Below are 22,593 nucleotides of genomic sequence, written 5' to 3'. Positions count from 1 at the left end.
GCTATTGCAGAGGCTCCCGAAATGTTCAGGTCTGCTATGCAGAAATGCCTGAACGAGGGAGTTTTCCCAGAAGTATGGAAGAGGCAAAGCCTGCTTCTATTGCCAAAGGCGGGGAAACCACCCGGAGACCCGTCGGCATATAGACCAATATGCTTGATCGACACGGCGGGGAAGGTACTCGCAAAGACCATCCTCAATAGAATGTTGAGGTACAATGAGGGTCTAAATGGTCTCTCGAGTAACCAGTACGCTCACCTGTCGGTTACAAAGACCGCCGAGATAGCGCTCCATGCGAAGGATGAGGGAAAATCGCTGCTGTGCAGTAGTGACTAGATGTAAGGAACGCGTCCAATAGCGCCAATTGGCCGACTATTGTCGATGTGCTCCTGCATCTGGGATACCCGGGTACATGTACAAGATTCTCGGAAGTTACTTCCAGAACCGAGTTCTAGGTGGGTCGGAAGTGATTTCATATAGCCTCAGAAGTCTGAAAGTTGTCGGTGGGAGTGGCAAACGTCGGCTTTGCTGACGACATAGCGCTGGTGGTCTACACGGTAAATCGATTGGAGAAGTGGAATTGACTGCATTAGCCTCCCTATGTAGCAACACCTTATGGCACTCCCAGGGAGGCGATTGTCTAGGTGGTATTAAAAACAAATTACGGTTAGGTTGGGAAAGTAGTCACTTCTTCTTCGCGTTGGTGTCGAAGTTGCGAAGTTAAACAATCCTGCTCGTAGTGTGGAGCTCTGTTTTAGACCAATATGGGTCTGAAGCAGGATCATGGGGTCTCCAGTTTGTGTAGTGGTTAAGGCTATGGATCGATAATCCGGAGACGGTGGGTTCGAATCCCGTTCCGGTCGGGAAAACTTTCTCGGGTCCCTGGGCATACTGCATCATTGTACTGGCCTCACAATATACAAATTCATGCAATGGTAGAGAGGCGTAGAGAACGCCCATCAATTAATAACTGTGGTAGTGTTTAAAGAACACTAAATTGAATAGAGGCAGTCCAAGTCCCAGTGGCGACGTAGAGCCTTAAAGAATACGAAGAAGAATCATGGTCAGAAGTAGATGTAAATGAAGAAATACGCATTTAATTGCTATACAATATAATGCCAATACCTATATATACTTTCTTGTTACTTTCAATGCAAACCGTGAATTGGGTGTGATTAACAAATCCTACTATTTTCCTTCACCAATCCAATAACATACAATTTTTTTTATTCATCTTCGTAACCCCTCGCGTTTTCCAACTTTCTAACAGTTTCGTGCCGTTTGCTGAAATTCATCCACCAATTCACCAGATACAGTCCGGCATTGACAAATCCGAAAGCGGACGCCACTATGTTGGTTGCGTAGCCGTAGTAGTTAAGGGCAAACACCAACACGACGTATGCCAGCGTGTGGAACGCAACCGCTGCCAATCCGGTGAGCCAAAGTTCCACCCGGAACCATAGCACCGGAGTGAATGCCTTCCGGAGAGGATGCACTTTCAGGATGGAATCGCCGAGGGAAAGCACCGTCCCTATCAGGGCATTGATGGCGAGGAATAGGAACGCAATTTCCGGAAGAGAATCTAGCGGTTCCGAATTGTGACGGCGACGGGTCCGGATGAGGGCCAGAATGACGATGGCAGCTGTCTGGAAGTGATTTGTTAATTAGATTGTTGTATAGAAGTCTTTGTGGGTATGATTATCATAACTTACTATCTGTCCGATCTTGAGAGCCGAACGAACAGTCTTCAGCACGTTCCAGTCAAACCATCCACATTGGCAGCGCGCTGGGCTCTGCAGTATGGTGACGTCATTGTTCACAGGAAACTCCAACGGATGGGCGGTTTTTTGGTCGAAATTGTGCACCGTAGGAGGAGATCCTGTTGTGGAAATTTTGCTCATTTTTTTCGCACTCCAGATTCACACGACTGATTCAAACGCGTAGGTAAACGGAAATAAAAGTGGATTTGTTTAGCGATAGTGATGTTGCTTGAAGAGATAAGAATTCTGATGAATTCAGCAAAAGGCGTAAGCACTTTTCTTGAATGTTTGGACATTCAAAGAACCTATGCTCCGGGGTCTTGTCACAGTCTGCGCATTCCAAACATGCGAAAGAACCTCGGCCAGATAGAAATTGTGTCAGGTGAAGTTCACCGCGCCATGGGGCTTGCTCGCCTATTTAGACATGCTCGGTATGAGCCTGAGGAGGAGGTTAGCCGGTTGAAAAACCAACAAAGCCGCTGGAGCAGATCGACTACCAAGCGAGCTACTAAAATAACGCGGAGAAGCACTGGTGAGAGCACTACACTGGGTCATTACCAAGATTTGGGAGGAGGAAGTATTACCGGAGGAATGGATGGAAGGTATCGTGTGTCCCATCTACAAAAAGGGCGACAAGTTGGATTGCGAGTACTACCGCGCGATCACACTACTGAGCGCTGCCTACAAGATACTCTCTCAAATTTTATGCCGCTGTCTATCACCGATTGCAAGAGAGTTCGTGGGGCAATATCAGGCTGGATTTATGGGTGAACGCGCTACAACGGATAAGTTGTTCGCCATCCGCCAGGTGTTGCAGAAATGCCGCGAATACAACGTGCCCACACATCACTTGTTCATCGATTTCAAATCGGCGTATGATACAACCGATCGAGAACAGCTATGGCAGATTATGCACGAATACGGATTCCCGGATAAACTGATACGGTTGATCAAGGCGACGATGGATCGAGTGATGTGCGTAGTTCGAGTATCAGGGACACTCTCGAGTCCCTTCGAATCTCGCAGAGGGTTACGGCAAGGTGATGGTCTTTCGTGCTTGCTGTTCAACATTGCTTTGGAGAGTGTAATACGGAGAGCGGGGATAAACACGAGTGGGACGATTTTCACGAAGTCCGTTCAGCTGCTTGGTTTCGCCGATGATATTGATATTATTGCTCGTAAATTTGAGACGATGGCTGAAACGTACATCAGAAAGAGTAAGGCAGACAAATCGGATTAGTCATCAATCAATGTGTCGAAGACAAAGAACATGATGGCAAAGGGCTCCAGGGAGGAATCACCGCGCCCGCCTCCCTAAATTTCTATCGACGGTAATGAAATCGAGGCGGTTGAACAATTCGTGCACTTGGGCTCACTCTCTCAATGATGACCGCCGACAACGACACCAGAAATTCAGAGACGCATTGTGGTAGGAAATCGAGTTTATTTTGGACTCCGCAGAACTCTACGATCGAATAAAGTTCGCCGTCACACGAAGTTAACTACATCTACAAAACGCTAATTAGACCGGTAGTCCTCTATGGGTACGAAACGTGGACCCTACGTGCAGAGGACCAACGCCGGGGGGCCCTCCCTTGTCCTCATCATTCAATTTTCATCCGATCTCGTATATACTTTCAAAAATGTTATGTAACATGGCCATTTTATATAGGAGCGTCCTTCGTAGTTTCATTAGGGTCTAAATTGTTTTTTTTTATCCGTTTTGCTTTATCGTTTCAGAGAATAATCGTTCGTTTGTTGTTATTGATTCTTTTTATTATTAATACTCTCAATCAACAATTTATGTCTTTTGTTTGTTTGCTCAAACCTCATTTATTATGTATTCCACATGTATTAACGTTAAAAAGAGCTGCTTCTTTATTCAAGAATCTCTCAAGTTATTATTTTTCTTCATTCCTTACATTCCCCGCTATTGTTACCCGATATACCCCAATGATATTTCCTCTTTCAAGATTACTTTGTATTTCCCATCATATTATTCCCAATATATCAATTGCCCAATTCTTCATTCCCAATTTCTATATACCCTTTTCAATTAATCATTTTGCTTAGTTATCTTTCCTCATCCCAAATTACCCCTTTTCAGCCCTTCGGTACATTCAAATCGTTCTTCCATTCAAACTCATGCCGAATTGATGAACGCATTTTTGTTATAATTCAGCTGTACAAAATTTCCCGAAAACTTATTTTCATTATCCTGATTCATTCATCATCATCATTTCTTTATGTCTCTCCATATTCTCATAAAATTTATTTATTTATTTATTGCTATTATCATAATTTATTCTTTATTTTATTTTTTTTTTCAATTCATTTTAAGTTGTTACGATATAATTTCAATTAAGTTAATTCGTATGCTCTCCAATCATTAACCGCTTTGTTGTGAACCTTACTACAATTATATATGTTAATTGTTTATTTAATAAATTAATTCAATTAATATTCCTAGCTATCCTACGCAAGCCTCTATTCTAACATATTATTCCTATGGTATTTTTTTAACAACATATTTAGTAACTAATATTTACAAAAATCATTCGTAATTAGGAAATAATTGGTTTTTCAATATTTACATCAATTTATACATTGACGACTATGCATAGCTAATCAATCATTATACTTTTTTAACCTATTATTGGCTTCCGAATTTCAGCTTATCGGCGATCATGACTTCCAATGGCTTTTTTGTGAGCGATTAGAGTTGTTCGTGCACCCGTCTGTGAAGACCAGCACTGCCTGCTGTTCAGACTTGCGGTTGTTTACCACCATCTTCCGTTTGGTGGTGCGCGAGAGCTTTGCTGTCTCGACCTCATCCAGTCCCCCGTACCGGGCCCTGGATGGAGTTATAATGTTGTAGTTCCTCTCACCTTCCTCGGTGTCATAGATAAGCACACTATTCTGGAAGTAGCTCTCCAGTATCCGGTATAGGCTATCCGGGACTCCTACGTGATGAATGCATTCTTACCGTCCAGCTTACGTTCGCTTTCTTTGGAGCGCTATCTCGGCCGTTTTGGTTACAGGCCTAACAGCGTCCACCGTCGTTCGATCCTTCCGTAAGCCGAACTGGTTATCCGAGAGCTCAGAGTCAACGGGTTTCTCGGTATAGGCCATCAACCTCTACAGAATAATCCGTTCCAACAGTTTTCCGGCGGTGTCCAGTAGACAGATAGTTCTGCATGTCGACAGCTCGCCAATTGACTCCCCGTGTTTGGGTAGTAGAGCCAGTATTTGCCTTTCCACCTCTCCGAAAATTCGCCTCTGTCTTGGCACATTTGCATAGCCATTCTGAACATGTCAGGGTTAGCCTCGATAGCCGTCTTGATGGCTACTGCCAGGATACCGTCCAGACCCGGCGTTCAACTCAAGCGACTTCGCTATTACGATGAACTCTTCGTTCGATGCTCTTAGGCGGCCTCACATTGGCTGGTTTGGCCATATGAGACGGGGGCCTATGGTCTTATAGTGTCGCGGGGAACAACGTTTCCACGATCTTCTGCAGCATTTCGGGGGAGCGTTCTGGGGATGCTGTCGCGCCCTTCGTTTTCACCTTGACTACTCTGTAGGCATCACCCCTAGGGGTTGGCTACCAGGCAGAAATTTTTAAAGCAAGTTTCAGGGCCAGTTCAGCCGCCCTGTAGGCTTCACTTCGTTCCATTCTACCCTAATCGGTGCGAGCTCTTTGCATCCTCCTCCTAGCTCTAAGGCAGGATTCGTGGAGTTCTGCAATTTCTGGACATCACCAGTATACCGGTTTGCATCCATTTCTGGGTAGTGATTGCCTTGGCATTGCGGCGTCACATGCACTGTTTAGGGTTCCGACTAGATATCGCTGGATAGATCGTCGGTGTTACCCTAGAAGCAATCGTTCCACAAATGCCGGCTTATCGCAGCACTAGGTCAGCTATCTCCGCTGACAGCCGATGACCTTCGGCTGTGGCCGTCTTCCTCCGTGTTCCAGCCAATATCGAATCATCAGATGGTCATTGTGCGTGTATCCATCGTCGACCCTCCAGTCCGAGCTAGGGTTTAGACCCGGGCTCCAGAAGGTCACAACATTGATAGACTCCGCACCGTTCCTACTGTAGGATTTTTTTAGTCGCCAACGTTCGCGACATTCACTTCGAGTAGAGCTCAGCCTCTCGCGTTAGTCGAGCGGCTACCCCATTGAATCGCCCAGGCGTTGAAGTCTCCACCGATGATCATGGGACTCAATCTCGCTAGTGCACTAGATAACGAATCATACATAGACCAGAACTGGACTACCGAACAGCATAACATCTGCAGTATTACACTCCTTTGATCTTCGTTATTGCGAAGCCCTCGAGCGTCGTGGAGATTATTTTCTGGACCGGAAAACGACCGGTTGTAGAGATCGCCACTAGCTTGGCCTTATCCGCCACCCAACGGGGAGTATAATTACACACTACTTCATATAAGTTTGGCCATCTTATGTAATATAGATCTTTTCTTGGATCTTCTGCATCTGCACCACCATGGACGCACAGGATTGAAATTAGAACAGTTCAACAAGTTTGAATGTTGTGAGCAATCTCATTGATAAGCGTTGCTTTTATCTAGTGCTCTTATCATATGTTTGCAATACTTTCGCGATAGAGACCTACTATCAACCAGCGTTTTCATTACTTTTCTGGACTGAAAAGCAATAGAATTCAATTGTAAAAATATAACAACGAAAATATTTTTTTTTTTCAGAATGACGGCAATGATACAAAGTGACAAATCAGAATTGTGTATGTTCGTTATTGATTTTTTTTTGTTTTAGAATACGCAAATTGTGTTTGTGTTTTTGTAGATAGATGGATCAGTACTCTTATCGCTTAGATTAGCACTGTTGATACCATAGACTTCGTGTCATTTTAATCCAGTTGTGCGTTCGTTCGTTTGTTTGTTGAGTGAGCTTTTATTGAGCAGAAATCATGAACAAAGTATCAATGACAGCTTCACTTCCCATTGTTCACAAGTTAGAACGGAAGAAACTCGACGCAATCCAGTTTCCTCTGTTCAACGATGTCATCATTCTACAAAGCCCCATGGGCGTTCCACCCCGTCTATTCAACTGGAGAGCTCTGAAGAGTCTCCAATCGTCGCTCAAATTGGGGCAAATCGTAAGTATCAGTTGTATATGATTTATATCAGTATATTTTGAATAATTCTACTTTTCCTTCAATCTAGCTAGCCGCCTTCCTAACCCTGCTGTTCATACGCCCACGCCTTTCGTACCATAATGATCGCTATTTCTGGCCGGACCTTTCCTACTTCATCTTCGCGTTCAGTGCACTGATAGGCACGGCGATTCTATTGGCTGATGCAATCTTCACGAACCAACCCCATGGTCGGGCTTTCTCGCCGTTGGAATGGTTCCGGGTGAATCTTTGGTACAACGGACTTGTGGTGGTAGGATTTTACACGCAGGCGTTCTCCGTATTGGTCTTGGCGCTGTGGGACATCCGTAGTTGCAGTTTCAACAGAGTGGCAGCCGCGTTTGGATTTGTTGCCACAGTACTGTATGCTGTCGATTGGTGGATGAACTTCTGCAGAAGACGTGAGGTTCCACAGCAGTCGAACAATGGCAGTGAGGGTAAAACAGAGCAGGTGAATTTGTTGAATTGATCCAGGAGTAGGGACCAATAGTTAGTGAGAATTGATGATTTTTGTAACAGCTCTCAATAGCTCAAAATGCATCAAATAAATCATACCAATTGCAAGTTCATTTCAATTCGACGGGAAGTTAGTTGCAAGTTAGTAAAAGAACACAATTTTATAAAATCTGTCAATTAGGATAACACATAATCAGCAGAACAGGTAATCCTCGATTTAAGTACCCTCGATATAGCGAATTCGATATAACGTACAACTTTGAATATTTTTGATTTTTTCCAATAATTTCCAGATAAACTACAAAATCACTCAAATCAATGTTCTGTTGCAGCAGTAGCCTTGTTACCCAGAATTAGCGCAAATTGGGGAATAAATTAGTGCACGTTATATCGAAGCACTAAACACGAAATTACTTTTTCGTGAAAATTCATGTTTCTCATTATTGGTGTTGTGAATATCTTCGAAATCATTATTTGGGGTTAATTACTCGTCGAATCCATCAAGACTAGCAAAAAAATATTATTATTTTTCTGCTTCGGTATAACGTACAAAGAGAAACTTTATTTGTACAGTGACCCCACACCGATGAATCACCTTAATTTTTGTACACTATTTATGAATCACCATGTTGATCAAATGGAGTAATCCATAAACTGTGGTCATTTTTGCCGATTCATAAATTGTGGGGTCACTGTACGTTATATCGAAGAGCACTTGTAGTACGCCACAGTACTCGATTTGCGGCTACCACTCACCATCGCAGATCACGCTCTACTTGGTCCACCCATCGTGCTCTCTGCGCCTTCTTGTGCCAACCGGATCAGTGCCGAACACGAACTTTGCAGAATTGCTGTACGACATTCTTGCAACATGCCCTGCCCTCCGTATCCTCCCGGTTTTGGCCACTTTTTGGATGCTGGGTTCACCGTAGAGTGCAGCGAGTCATTGTTCATCCTTCGGCGCCACACTCGAATACTCCGAATACTTTGTTTTTGAGGCATTCATCACCAGTCCGACCTTTGCTGCTTCGCGTTCCAGTCGGGTGTACAGCTCTGCCACCGTTCCAATTGCTCTGGCGATAATGTCCATGTCGTCCGCAAAGCACACAAATTCACAGGGTTTTGTGATAATCGTTCCCCGGCTGTTGAGTACGGCTCGTCACATCACACCTTCCAGAGCGCGAGCGATGTTGAAGAGTAGGCACACGCTATGTCCAAAGGGAAGTATTATGAAAAGTGAATGTACCTCAAAGGTTATTCGCTAGAACCGTATTTTTGGACCTCTAGATTCAGAATATGTGCGATTTTTATATGAGATGAAATTAACCTTAAAATGACTTTTTTCACCATTTGTATGGAAAAATAGAGAAAAAATCAAACAAATCGAAAAAAATCGAAAAACCCAAGATGAAATATTTTAAACCTCACAGATTCTGAAACTAGAGGTCCAAACCTACGATCCTAAGGAATAACATTTCAGGTACATTCAATTTTCATAATACTTCCCTTTGGACATAGCGTGAGGCATGAGAGTCCATCACCTTGTCGCAGTCTCCGGCGAGATTCGAATGAACTGAATAGTTCACCTGAAACCCTTCCACAGTTTTGTACACCGTCCATCGTTACTTTAATCTTTCTAGTCAGCAACATTCAAAATAGTGATCGAGCGATGAAGTTCTCACATTCCAAATGGTTGCCCTTCTTGCGAATGGGGCAGATCACTCCTTCCATCCACTCCTCCGGTTGCTGTTCGGTTTTCCAGATCCTGACTATCAGCCGGTGCAGACAGGTGGCCAACTTTTTTGGACCCATCTTGATGAGTTCAGCTGCGCTGCGATACCATCCATACCAACTGCCTTGTTAGTTTTGAGCTGATGAATGGCATCCTTAACTTCCCTCAGTGTGAGAGTTGGCTCATTTCCGTCCTCCACTGCACCGGTGTCGTCGCTTCCTCCGTTGCCGTCGTCTCCTGTGCCGTTGCGGGATGCGTTGAGCTTCTGGTAGAACTTCCGTGTGGGAACGACACAGCAGTTCCATTTCTTCGTCTTCCGCTTCTTCCAGGAGGCGCTTTTTCTCCCGGAAGTTACGGGTCTGCTGTTTCCGCTTTTGTTTGAACTTCTATTAAATCTATCTATATATCTATTGTTACGTTTAAGTTGTTCTGCTAAGATAGTATGTTTTAGTATAGAACTAGACATTAAGCAAGTCAAGTAAAACACAACATTTTGAAAATGCCTTGCTCTGCGAAACACGTTCGGAAAACCTCTGCGCAACTCCCATGCAACTACAATTAGCCTACGGGCTATGCAACAATCGTCGATCGTCCAGCAGAGACAACACGCACTACCACAGTGTAAAACGCTGGTTGAATCAGCGGCAACAGCGCACGCATGCGCACATCCATCAGCCAGAATTTGCTGCCACACGAGGAAATCATACCCTCATCGAAGGAAAGTATTCCGCCGCTGGGACGCAGAACGGCAGACAAGCGCGAAGCGTCGTCACAACTTTAGTACCACTCCCCGGACTGGGACATTGGCCACCGTTACAATCGGCCTTACCGACACGCGACCGGGTTTTTCGAAACGTTTGGAAACCATAGTGAAAACCCCAAGCCCCAAGAAGAAGAGAGAAGAGGAGAAGAAATTGGAAGTGTAGAAGGAGAAAGAAGAAAGAAAGTTCCCCTTTGTGCCCGCTGAACGATGTTCCGGAGTCGTCGACCATGCATGCCAACGAAGTCAACGATCGGCCGCAACGGTGAGCGCTAAAAGTTAATAAAGTAAAAAAACCGTCAAATAGAGTTTTCCGTTTCTTGTTTATTTAATAAATGTTGTGTATGGCCTTCTTAACCTCAACTGTTCTTTGTTTAAGATTATTTTCCATGTAAAGAATCTTGTTCCGCCATTTTGAATTGTATTTGTCCGCCTTGCCACCAAATATACACGGGAAGATTGTCCGGGAGAACCACCGTAACCGACCCTGAGAAAAGTAGGTTGACAACCACTGCTCCATTGATTTTATATGAGACAGGGGTTCCCAACCTACTTTCAGTAAGTATCACTTGAGCGGAGATCTGCGAGACCAAGCTTGGCCGCACGTGACGAAAGGCAGCCAAGGCCAACGGATAGATATAACCGGACAGAGGCTGACGTCCTGCGAGCAGCGCGGCAGTACACAAGAGAAGCGCAAACTCCGGCACAACAGCAGCGACCGCAAACTGTATCGTACCACACTCGGCTACCACAACAACAGCAAGAACAGCCGCAAAGAGCACAGGGCTGACAAGCACGACAGTGGATGCCAAGCTCGGATCAGAGCGACAGTAACCGAAGAAGCCAACGTCTTCTGCTAGAACCAGCCAGGCAACGGGAAGATCGCCAGATACAACAGGAAGAAGCTCCGAACGACCAACGAACAGCAATGCTCTGTTGGAACTGCGACGAGGAAGGCAACAGATTCATGGACTGTCCGAAACCGCAAGCCATTCTCTTCTGCTACCGGTGTGGACGGAAGGGCTACTCATTGCGCAGTTGCTTCACGTGTCGCACGGACGCGTTAAACTACCCAGCGGAGAACCAGCAGTAGAGGGGAGCAGCTCTCCGCAAAATCTCGGAGACCCCTCCGATATCCCGGAATTTCAAAACCTCAACTCAATCATTATCAACCCCGGAAGTGACAATCGACCGCACGCCGTCATATCAGTGCTGGGAAAGGAGTTGACAGCTTTGCTAGACAGTGGAGCGAACTGCTCTCTGCTAGGAGGAAGAAGAGTCGAACTGGCAGAGGAATGCGGATTGCAGAAAGGAACCGTCAGCGGCGGAATAAAGACAGCAGACGGCACGAGACACAGCATCGCAAACTTCGTCTATTTACCGATCGTGTACAACAACCGCAACGAAGTTCTTCCAGTGCTGTTGGTGCCTTCGATTCCAGACTGCATCATCCTGGGAATGAATTTCTGGGACAAATTCGGTGTAAAAGCGGTGTGTTGCACACTCGAAGCGAAGCAGGAAGATCAGATCAGCGAAGAACAGGAGATGAAGCAGCTCAGTCCGGAACAGCAGAGGCGCCTGGAGCAGGCGATTCAGAAGTTTCCGAAAGCGGTAGATGGAAGATTAGGACGCACGAAGCTGTACGAGCATCGAATCGATGTAGGGAACGCACCGCCCCGCAAACAACGGCATTACCCCATGTCGCCGTACGTTCTGCAGGAGGTCAACAGAGAGATCGACCGGATGATCGCGCTGGACGTCATCGAGGAGGCGCAGTTCTCGCCATGGAACAACCCGCTGGTCGCCGTAAAGAAGAAGACTGGGCAGTATCGCGTCTGCTTGGACGCGCGTCACCTCAACTCCGTCATGGTGAACGAGGGATATCCGATTCCCCAGATAGCAGCGATCACCAACAACCTCCGCAGTAGCAAATACATCTCTTCGATCGATCTCAAGGATGCCTTCTGGCAGCTACCACTCCATCCAGGTTCGAGACAACTGACAGCCTTCACCGTTCCATCCAGAGGCCACTTCCAATTCAAGGTGGTGCCTTTCGGGCTGTGTACAGCAAGCCAAGCCCTAGCGCGACTTATGACCCACCTATTCGCCGATCTAGAACCGCTGGTATTCCATTACCTGGACGACATCATCATCTGTTCCGAGACATTCGAAGAGCATATCGCTCTGCTCGAAGAAGTAGCCCGCCGGCTACGCCAAGCGAATCTCACGATTTCATCGGAGAAGTCCAAGTTCTGTCGGAAGAGCATGAAGTACCTCGGCTACGTAATCGACGAGAAAGGTTGGCGTGTAGACGACGAGAAGATCCAAGCGATCGTTCAGTTTCCGACTCCGACGACACGAAAAGAAGTGCAGCGATTTCTCGGGGTGTGCAACTGGTACCGACGCTTTATCGCCAGTTTCTCGCAGCTAGCAGCTCCGCTAACAAACTTGACATCAGGCAAGACCAAGTTCCGTTGGAATCCAATCGCGGAAGAAGCGTTCCTCAAGCTAAAAGCAGATCTGGTTTCGGCACCGGTGCTAGCGATGCCGGACTACAGCAAACCGTTCGCCATAGCGTGCGATGCTAGCGACACAGCAATCGGAGCAGTGCTAACGCAGGAGATCAACGGCGAGGAACATCCCATCAGCTACTTCTCGCAGAAGTTGTCAGCGTCGGAGAGGAAGTACTCGGTCACGGAGCGGGAGTGCCTCGCAGTGATCCGAGCGATCGAGAAGTTTAGAGGCTACGTAGAAGGAATCCGATTCATTGTCCACTGTGACCATGCAGCACTCAGCTACCTGAAGTCGATGAAGAACCCGACGGCTTTGATGAGCCGGTGGCTGTTGCGTCTAAACGCGTTCGACTTCGAGATCCGCTATAGAAAGGGTTCGATCAACGTTGTTCCAGATGCGCTCTCGAGAACAGTAGCTGAAGCAGTCTTCACGGTAGACCAAGTTCAGGATCCGTGGTACAGAAAGCTGGTGGACAGAGTGAAGAGCGAAGGAGACAAGTTCCCGGACTTCCGCATAGCGAACGACACCCTGTTCAAGAACTGCCGCTGCAAGGATGAAGTTGGAGCGGTTTACCACAAGTGGAAGCAAGTCGTTCCGAAAGAAGAGCGATTCCAACTGATCCGCAGATACCACGACGAACCGGCAGCAGCGCATCTTGGTTTCTACAAAACCTGGCACAAGCTACAAGCCCATTATTACTGGCCACAGATGCAGCAGGAGATTCACGACTACGTCCGAAACTGTGCAACCTGCAAAGCGTGTAAAGCACCGGGATCGAAGATGATGCCACAGATGGGAAATCCGAAGCCGGCGAAGACTCCTTGGGAAATGATATCAGTAGACTTTGTTGGTCCGCTCACTCGTTCCAAACGAGGAAATACGGTTTTGTTGGTAGTAGTAGACTGGGTCAGCAAGTATGTGATTGTCAAGCCGATGCATACAGCGGATTCGCAGAAGATGGTGGAGTTCCTGGAAGAAGAAGTTTGTCTGAAGTTCTCTCGGCCGCGGCTGATACTGTCCGATAACGGGAAGCAGTTCGAATCGATGGTCTTCAAATCCTGGCTAGCGAAACACAAGATCGGCCACATGAAGACAGCGTTCTACTGTCCGCAGGTCAATAACGCCGAACGCGTCAACCGCGTCGTAGTAACCTGCATCCGAGCATTGTTGGACGGCGATCATAGAGAGTGGGACGAAAAGCTACCGGCGATCACGGCGGCGATAAACGCTGCTCGGCACGAGGCGACGGGCGTCAGTCCACACGAAGCCAACTTCGGACGGAACCTGTTGTTGCGCACGGATCTGTACACGCAGCAGGAGCTCAACACACCAGAAGACCCGAAGGTAGCGCAGGACCTACGACTCTCGGCGATTCGTCGAATCCAGAAGCTAATCATCGAGCGGATCAAGAACAGCCACCAACGGGCGAAGCAGCGATACAATCTTCGCACAAGATCAGTAGCGTTCAAAGTCGGAGACTTGGTTTGGCGGCGATCGTTCGTACTCTCCTCGAAGGCGGACCAAATCAACAGCAAGCTTGAGCCGAAATTCGTTCCGGCCATCGTCAAGGAGATCATCGGGACGAACCTGTACGTGCTAGAGGATGTTCTGAGCGGCAAGAAGGGAAGGTTCCACGCGAAGGACATCAAGGCGGACTAAACGAACATGTGCAAGCTATGCAAACAGGCGGTGCCTGTCAACGAAGAAGCGAACGCTGAAGAAAACACCATAATTGGGCATTATTACAGCGAACAGGAAGGCAGAGAAGCTTTAACCGGATTCTGCACTTCCGTTACACCGATTTGACGACTACATCTACTGGAATCTTCGTTCCCAGCAGCGAGATGAGAAAGTATTCCGCCGCTGGGACGCAGAACGGCAGACAAGCGCGAAGCGTCGTCACAACTACAGAAAAGCGCAAGAGAGGGAAGAGAGCGACCGTTTGGTGGCATCGTCGCATTGGAGAAATTTGTTCCTATATGACACTCGCACAACCAAGGCCCGCCCGACGGTGCGAACGAACGATCGCGCCGCATTGAGATCAATTGTCCTCCGTCTGCAAACCAAGCCACATCGTGTACGTTCTAAATCATCGGTAGTGAAAATCTTTGGCTTGGAGTTCGGCAAAAATCCTATCCAGAGCAGCGCACCGGATTAGCTGATCTGTTTCACCTCGTCGCAAGTGTATCGCGAGTGTGATCGGTCCACTGAAGGAAAGAAAATCAGGCCAACAAAAGCAAATCCACGTGTGCTTTCCGAGAAGGGGGAGCGCATGCAAAAGCAAACCATCTGGATTAGGGCTCGTTCAAATATTACGTAACGCTAATGGGGGAGGGAGGGGGTCTAGCTCTGTGTTACGCTTCATACAAAATTTCGAAATTCCTCATACAAAACTTGTTACGTGGGGGAGGGAGGGGGTCTAAAATTGTCAAATTTCGCGTTACGTAATATTTGAATGAGCCCTTAGCAGAACCAGCTTCGGCAAGTACTTATCCCGACTAGTGACTGTCCGCACGGGTGCCTGGGACTAGACGCACAGAGCGAAGATAACTGTACGCGGAGCTGAGAGAAGTGGCGAGTATCCCTACCGGCCAGGGTTCAGCTCGATCTCCGAGCAGGTGAGTTGCGCTGTTAGACCATAGATCATCGGAACACCCAGATCAATTGCTTCTCATTGTTCAACAGATCATACTTCAACTGGGGGCATTTCGTGAATTGGCGGATTGATAAGGCAGAACGTCTGGTCGCTGCAGAAGCACAACGGCCGCGACATAGATCGCATCTGATCGAACAACAGAGAGCCCCTCAAAAGGGTAAGATTTGCCCTAGCTGGCCCGTGGAGATGTGACGCTGATATTTCGTTGCCTGCAGGGCTCTTTTTTCTTGCAGTTTCATCCGCTCAACGAGCACCGAGGACGAGCGAGATCGCGAGGGTCGCGGTGCCGTAAATCGATATTCCGTCCGGCCTATATCACTGTTTGCGAGCTAGTCAGAAGGAGGAACGCCAGCCAAACCGACTCGGTCGACGCCAATACACGCATTGAGAGGAGTTTTGGTCGGCAATCCGTCGATCGAGGGTCCGCAGACATGATCGCTGGGAAGGCAACGGCTGTGCAGCATCAACGGAGCCAAGGAGGGTCCACACTGGAAGGATGTCCGGTGGAGTAAGAGCATGCAGAGTCCGTGAGTGCTAGAATTAAGAGCAATGTTGTTAGTCTAAGCGTTAAGCGCAGCGTAGGAGGTAATAGGACCCCAGAATAGGAGGCCATGTTTGGCGAAATACTAAATATATGTATTTAAAATGAGTTTGCTCTGTTTTGTGATTTTCGTGGTGCTTTAGCCCTCAGTGTTTGTGACTTTAGACCCCTTTCGCTTAAGGTAGTTCCGCTCTACCAAGTCGGGACACTTGCAACACTATATCTATCTATATATAAAAATGAGTTTGAAGTCCCTTTGAGGCAACAAAACTCAAGAACGGGTGGACCAATCAGCATGACTCATGCATGGTTCGATTCGTATACATGGCGGCTGTGTTTATATGTACAAAAAGTTACGAAAAACAACTTAAAAGAAGAGCAATTGTAAAATTTCTGAAATTGTTATGAGCGGGGAAGAAATTCATAACGGTCGCAACAAAACCAATCTAGAGTGCGGCGCCAAAATGATCCCACAACAGTTGTCAAACAATCACAACCAAAATGGCAGTACAACGTCTGCCGTGACAGCCTACTTATTAAAAATTAACACTTCAAGATTTCCTCGAAATAAAATAGACGGGCTACGGAGCCTTCAGAGGACGGAGATGATCAAGTGGCTCCGTAGCGTGGAGGAAAGAACATGGAAGAAACTGCAGATTTTTGCCAGGGATGCACTGCAAACAAATATTCATTAGTTCATCCATTTATCATTCATCGCCCCATATCTCACAGTAATGCATCGATATTCTAGAGGGTTCCTGGCACCCCCAGTAGTTTCGCCTATGGGAAAGAAGCGTCCATCTAGCGAATTGAGAGTCGATGGTTCAATTCCCACCGCAGTACGTGGATAAATTTTCGCAATTTCAGTCTCGATTTGTTCTTCAACCACGTGTTTCTGCTGTGTGCATGGATGTTAAAGCAATTAAACGTTGAAAACAGTACATGTTTATCGAGAATGTCATAGCTATCTTTGGGAGTACATATCTTCATAGACATTTTCAAAAATTCTGAAAATAAAACTGTGCGAAAATCAATCAAATATTTTCTTAGTAACTCCAAATTATTCAGAAAATTTGATCTCGTAAAAACCTTTGACAGATTTCCCAAAAAAAAAAGATCTACCAGAAACCACCACAAAATATACCAACGATTTTTTCAAACTACAGCGTAAAAGCTAATGCAGCGTAAGGTTTTCAGGGTCTGTTCTGACTGCACGATTTTCCCATAAAAATATTGAATAATAATCCATGGTGCAACATTTTTTGTCCAGCTCTTTAAATATTTCCCGTTTTCTGATTGGATATAACTAGAAACTCATAAATATGAATTTTTGACCCTCTCCGTTCTGGGAGAGGAAAGGGGTATTGATTTGAAATTTTAGAAAATGATAAAAATTAGGTTTTCGATCGTTATTTTGGATAAATGCATGGCATAAAAAAAGGAAAAATGTACGACGAAGCTCTGGGAGGCTCTCATTAAAGCTTCACAAAGATTCGTCAAGCCATTCTCGAGAAGCGGTGCTTTTACAACTGGACTTCAAGGTTCTAACTACTGTATTGCACACCTGGTTATTTAACCATCTCGTTCAGCATCGTGGAGCCTTCGAGGAAGTTTTTCACTACGATAACGCGCTCTATAGTTCAATCATTATTTTTCGTGAATTGCGCTCGAGGTGCCCTACTTTTACAGACTTTTCTCCTCAGGAGATTCTCGGCTAAATGTTTACCGAAATGATACAAAAAAAATATACTCTAACTCCGAGACTACACACTAAGATCAGCTTGGTTGTTTCCCTATCTTTTTACCGAGTCCCCAACAGCAGATTTAACTCGGTACGCTCGGTTATCCATTTTGCTGAATACTCTGTAAGTGAATGAACGAGTTCTGCAAATGAACTGTTAAAAATTGCAGATGAATAGTAAATATCGTTATTGGTGAACGGTTAATATTGATGGTGGTTATCGCAGGAATTTTCAATAAATTTCAAAGAAAATTACCAAATTATAGTTCTCGATAAATGCCAAAAAAAATTTAAAAGAGTTGTTGAATAAATTTCCAAAACAATACCTCAGGAGTTCACAAATACATACTGATAATTGCCAGATAACTTTTGAAAAAAGAAAAAGACATCTCTAATTTTTTGATATGTTATGTATAAATTTTCCTGCTTTCAATTGATGCAAAAATTTAAAAAATCGGTGGTTGCCATCATGGTGAAAAACATGTTTTGGTATAAAAATCCAAGATGGCGGCCAAAACCAATATTGCCTACCCAACTTTTTATAATTGTAAATAGTAGCTCTATCTTTTCTCTTTACAACAATAATTCGTTTTGATGTGGTTTTTGGACAAACTTTCGAGTTATAACGGTTTAAATGAGCCACCATTTGACCAAAATCGAGGGATCTTCAAAAATTGTTTTAGTTCCAACTAACGGGGGTCCATCAATTTGAGTTATCAAATGCATTTTCCTTACTTTTTAGTGAGGAAATTCAGAAAATCGTCACCGTAAACATTTTCAAAACAAGGTGTAAATAGTGGGCCGGTCTCAGCGAGAATTACCCATATAGTACAAAAGGTGGGCGCTTTGATACAACATGGGAATGACATGCGGAGAGGGGCAGTAAAGCACCTCTGAAACTCCCTGGAACCTTCTTGAAACGCCTTTAACGTCTCCCGTCACTATATTTGAACCCTCCTGTAATGCCTTGAGACTCCCTAAAGCGCTCTGAGACCCATTGAGTCCCCTGAAATCCCCTGAAACGTCCCTGAGGACCCTTAGGCGCCCTTGAGACCACCCGGTATTTACCTCTTGAAACTTCCTGGGACCCCGTTAACATACCCCTGAGATCTAATGCGATCCTTTTGAAACGCCCTTGGCATCTTCTGGTATCCTCTTGAAACGCACCTGAGGCCCATGATGTGCCACTGAGATATAATGGAACTCTCTAAAATCACACGATTCGACTCCGAGACTCGCTTAAGGCGAAACTGGAAACATTTCCTCACTTTTGGTTTTTGATTTTTTATTAAATAACGAGGCAATATTTTCAAAATCGGTTTTCGTGCACAGTTAGAGGAAGGATCAACGTATCTCCTGATTTTTTTTCAGGTGGGAAATGTTTTTCAATTTTAAGGAAACCATTTTTGAATAAATTATGGTTTTTGGAAAATTGGTAAAAATTTCACCCCTGAAAAAAATTAGGAGATAGCTCGATCTTTCCTCTAATTGTGTACGAAAACCGATTTCTACTGCCTTATCATGTGACCCCCTGATATCCCCTTGAACCCTCTTCCCTGGGACCTCCTGGAACCCTCTGAAACCACGATACACTCCCATGAGACTCCCTGAAACGCCCTGATACCCTTTGAGGCGTTCTTGAGGCCCACATGGAGTCCTCTGAGACCGCTTGAATTGCCCCTGAGGCCCTTTGAAATCTCCTTGAGACCTGCAGAAACGCCTTTGACCCCTTTGATCTCTGAAAACCCCCTGAAATCCCCAGAGATTTCTTTAAACGTCCTCAAGACCTCCTGCTATCCTCTGAAACTCCAAGTAACCCTCTTGAAACACCCTTGAAACGCCTGGAGGTCACATGGAGCCCCCCTGGGTCATCCTGAAACGCCCCTGAAACCCCATTCGATTCCTTTGAAGGCTTCAGATACCCCTATAAAACGCTTCTGAACCTCATTACCCTGTAATCCAACTAAACCAATCATAACGCCCTTAATATTCTCCTGAAAACCCCTGAGACGTCCTTGAAGCCCCTTCTCATGGGTTCTCTGGGAGCTTCCTGGAAACCCTCATGTCTTCATCTTAATTGCCCTGGAGCAAGAACTGTTCTCGCGAATTTTGTTTCCTCAAAGCCCTAATTTAATTTCTTCACAACATTCTTCCCATTCCTCTTGTAATTTATGCATCTCCAGCCAGGGGCATAGGAAGAGGTTTCAGTGTACAGATGACCTAATTAGTTAGTTTGAGTCTACTATTCAGGCTAAATAGCACAGGTAGGTCTACTTCAAATTACAGTTTCTACGTTGATAATGTGAAATGATGCGAAATATTGTTGTGAAATGAAACGATACGAAACGAAATGCATACCCTTCTAAGGATCGGTCTAGTCATCATCAATGTTTTGTCTCACCCATCGATCGGTACATTCATCCACGAGTTTATTGATATCTGATATGGCACATGCATAGATAAATAAAAATATTTGCATTCCAAAAGCCGTTCTTATAGCCTAAATAAAAATAATTCAAACTATCTATAGATGTGAAGACATAGTTGTTATAAATACGACTTGTACTGTTCTAACTATAATGCCCCCGGTTTTTTTTTTGCAAATGTTCTGTACGTACAAGATGTGATGGAGATATCTTGTATTCGTTCAGCCGGGGTTAAAATAGTTGCCCCTTTGGGTATGATAATGTGAACTGCAAACTTATTACACGGTTGAGGAGGAATCAGTCCGTCCAAAAGATGAAACACGACAATTCCTATACAATCATCACACATTAATATGGCGCACACGGGATCGTGTGCAATTTAGACTTAACTAATTTAGCTACTTTGTTGTTTTTTTTGGAGAGTTATGCTTTGGTATTTGGTCACGTGTAGAGTAGGAAGTTTTAAATGGTATGCATTGTTAATGTGAGCCCCGGGTAACTTTCTTGGCTGAAATGTTCCCGGAGGAAGAAATCTGTTCTCTTGACTGTCACTTCTTAACTAGTAATGTTGATCTCCTCAAAGCTTTCGTCCTTCTTGGGTTGTTTGCGGTCGCTGAAGATGCGCCACCAATCCGCCAGGTACAGACCGGAAACGATCAGCCCGAAGCTGATTCCGGTGATGTTCATCGAGGAAGGGTAGGTGCAGTTGAGATTCAGTGCCAGCACGAAGTAGGACACGACGTGGAGGACCAACGCCACCAACCCGGTGAACCAGAGCTCCAAACGGGACCAGAGCTCCAAGGTGAACACTCTGCGAATGGGTTGGCCCTTCACGAAGGAATCCACCAGCAGGACGAGGGTCACCACAGTGGCCAAGTAGGTGAGCAGGATCAGCACGTACTCCGGTAGACCCTGATGGTTGTAAAGGAACCCGCAGCGGTTCTTCGGACGGATCAACGCCAGGATGAGCAACCCAATGAGCTGGAAAATGTGATTTGCGGTTGAATTTTCACGCCCTATCCCTTTCATAGCGAACAAAGAAAAATCTCCAATCTCACCACTTGTCCCACTTTGAGCAATCTTCGAACATTTTTCGCGTTCACGTACTTCTTCAGCACCAGCCACGGTGGCTTTTTGGCTGCTCCTTCGGTGCTTTGTCCTGCCAGAGGAATCTCCACCGAGTTTTTCATATCCGTTTGGTCACTGGGTTTATCCGACATTTCAATCAAGGTCGCGTCCTCGCTGCTGTTCTTGTGCACTACTGGAAGCCTTGCGCCCAAATTTGGTTCTAACACGCAAAAAACTCACTAAATCGCGCGCGCTATTCGTTCTGGAATAATTTAGTAGCCCTCCGTAAACGGAATTATAACCGACCGCAACAAGTGATGAGGTGCCTCGCCAAAGGTTTGCAATGGATTGATTTGAATGCCTCCACACTCCGTAGCTGTGAAGCGTGAAAATGTTCCTCAATCCAGCAGTAGCAGCAGAAGCATAGCACAGAGCTAGCAGGCGCGGTTCTCCAGGTTCTGCACACAGGTTCGGTCGGTGCCTGTGCGTGTGAGTGAGATGCGTCCCGGATGGAGGGGAATAAGAAATGAATATCGGAACAAAAAATTATTATTTCTATTTTCTCTACCAGGTTTGGGACACAATAAGAGCATACTGAACTGAATTGACAATCGGTGGCAGTTGTCAGCACTGTAGAGATGAGAAATAAACGAAGAACCGTTTTTATTTCCTATTTCATTCATGTAACGCTTCTGTATGGATTTGATTGAACTTGAAGAGGAAATTCTTCAGGAATTTCTGGAGAAATCCTTGGACAATAATTGAAGAAATACTGAGGTTAGTCGATGGAATCTTTCGGAGAATCCTGAGCGAGTGTACTTGAAGATTCATTGGGAGAATTCCTGTGGAAATTTAAGAAGAACAAAAAAAAATCCCTGCAGAAATCGTTGGAATGTAGGAAAACTTCTAGAGTCCTTGAAAGATTCCTAAATATCTTGATGAAACTTATAGAACGATTTCTGAAGGAACTTACAGAAAAATAGCTCGAGAAAAGAGAAACTCTTGGGAAAATTCCTGGGTGAACTACAGTATAGCTGTTGAATGGCTGTTCGAGCCCGTATGAAGTTGATCATCAATATTAACTTCTTTTCTCGATCAGCCTAGATAGCTGTGTAGTGTCGGTAGCGATTGTCTCAATTGGCTAAGAATAACACTACGGACCGCCTGTTCCGGTGGGAAGAGTCCACCAACAGGTGACCCCTAATTCATGGTGTGATGCGGCTTTTTGCTTACCGTGCCTAGGAATGAATGGCTAGGGGGGGGTCTAATAAAAACCTAACCGCTAACGGAGCCTGTGGACTACCACGGCGCCCGCCACAGTATCTTGCCCTTACTGCGCTAACCAGAGCAATGGTGCAGTAGACCTTGTGTTTCTCCGAGACAATCAGCTGCCCTTCTTTAGTCTCATTTGAGGCTAAATAAGGGCGGGATTATGGAGATGTTGTTAATTACTTTAAATTTTCATCCATATAGTTTCGCCTTATGCGATTTACTCGGAGTATTCAGCGTATCCTCGCCTTTGGCGTTTTCCAATCGATACCGATCTGGTTTTATTGCTTTTGTTCTTTATTGTGCTGTTATTGCGAAGAGTTTAATCTTACCTAGTTTGGTTAGTGACTATGATTAGGATAGCAAGGATCAATCTTCAGCATAAAAGAACAGCAACGATCAATCTTTGCAGACTTATGCAAAATGGTACACCCCAAGTGGCCTTGGTACAAGAACCTTACTTTCGTAAGGGAAATTTCTATCTAGGAAA

The 22,593-nt window shown here is 45.4% G+C and overlaps 3 protein-coding genes across 3 annotated transcripts; 1 reads left to right on the top strand and 2 right to left on the bottom strand.

The window, feature by feature from the left end:
- Positions 1–1,068: 1,068 nt before the first annotated feature.
- Positions 1,069–1,955, bottom strand: LOC109432948 (uncharacterized). The gene is made up of 2 exons (XM_019709302.3): positions 1,710–1,955; positions 1,069–1,643 (listed from the first exon to the last, which is right to left on the bottom strand). The coding sequence occupies exons 1-2, from the start codon at positions 1,896–1,898 to the stop codon at positions 1,224–1,226; spliced, it is 609 nt and encodes a 202-aa protein (XP_019564847.3). The 5' UTR covers positions 1,899–1,955; the 3' UTR covers positions 1,069–1,223.
- Positions 1,956–6,484: 4,529 nt separating this feature from the next.
- Positions 6,485–7,827, top strand: LOC109397677 (uncharacterized). Its single transcript, XM_019669979.3, has 2 exons — positions 6,485–6,904; positions 6,972–7,827. The coding sequence occupies exons 1-2, from the start codon at positions 6,716–6,718 to the stop codon at positions 7,407–7,409; spliced, it is 627 nt and encodes a 208-aa protein (XP_019525524.3). The 5' UTR covers positions 6,485–6,715; the 3' UTR covers positions 7,410–7,827.
- Positions 7,828–19,744: 11,917 nt separating this feature from the next.
- Positions 19,745–21,292, bottom strand: LOC109397734 (uncharacterized). The gene is made up of 2 exons (XM_029878386.2): positions 20,825–21,292; positions 19,745–20,747 (listed from the first exon to the last, which is right to left on the bottom strand). Exons 1-2 carry the CDS (start codon positions 20,984–20,986, stop codon positions 20,322–20,324), a joined length of 588 nt encoding a protein of 195 aa, XP_029734246.1. The 5' UTR covers positions 20,987–21,292; the 3' UTR covers positions 19,745–20,321.
- Positions 21,293–22,593: the final 1,301 nt, after the last annotated feature.

Source organism: Aedes albopictus, chromosome 1, assembly GCF_035046485.1.
Source record: "Aedes albopictus strain Foshan chromosome 1, AalbF5, whole genome shotgun sequence".
Lineage (NCBI taxonomy): Eukaryota > Metazoa > Arthropoda > Insecta > Diptera > Culicidae > Aedes > Aedes albopictus.
Note: the sequence above shows the minus strand (reverse complement) of the source record. Positions and strands in the feature narration are given on the sequence as shown.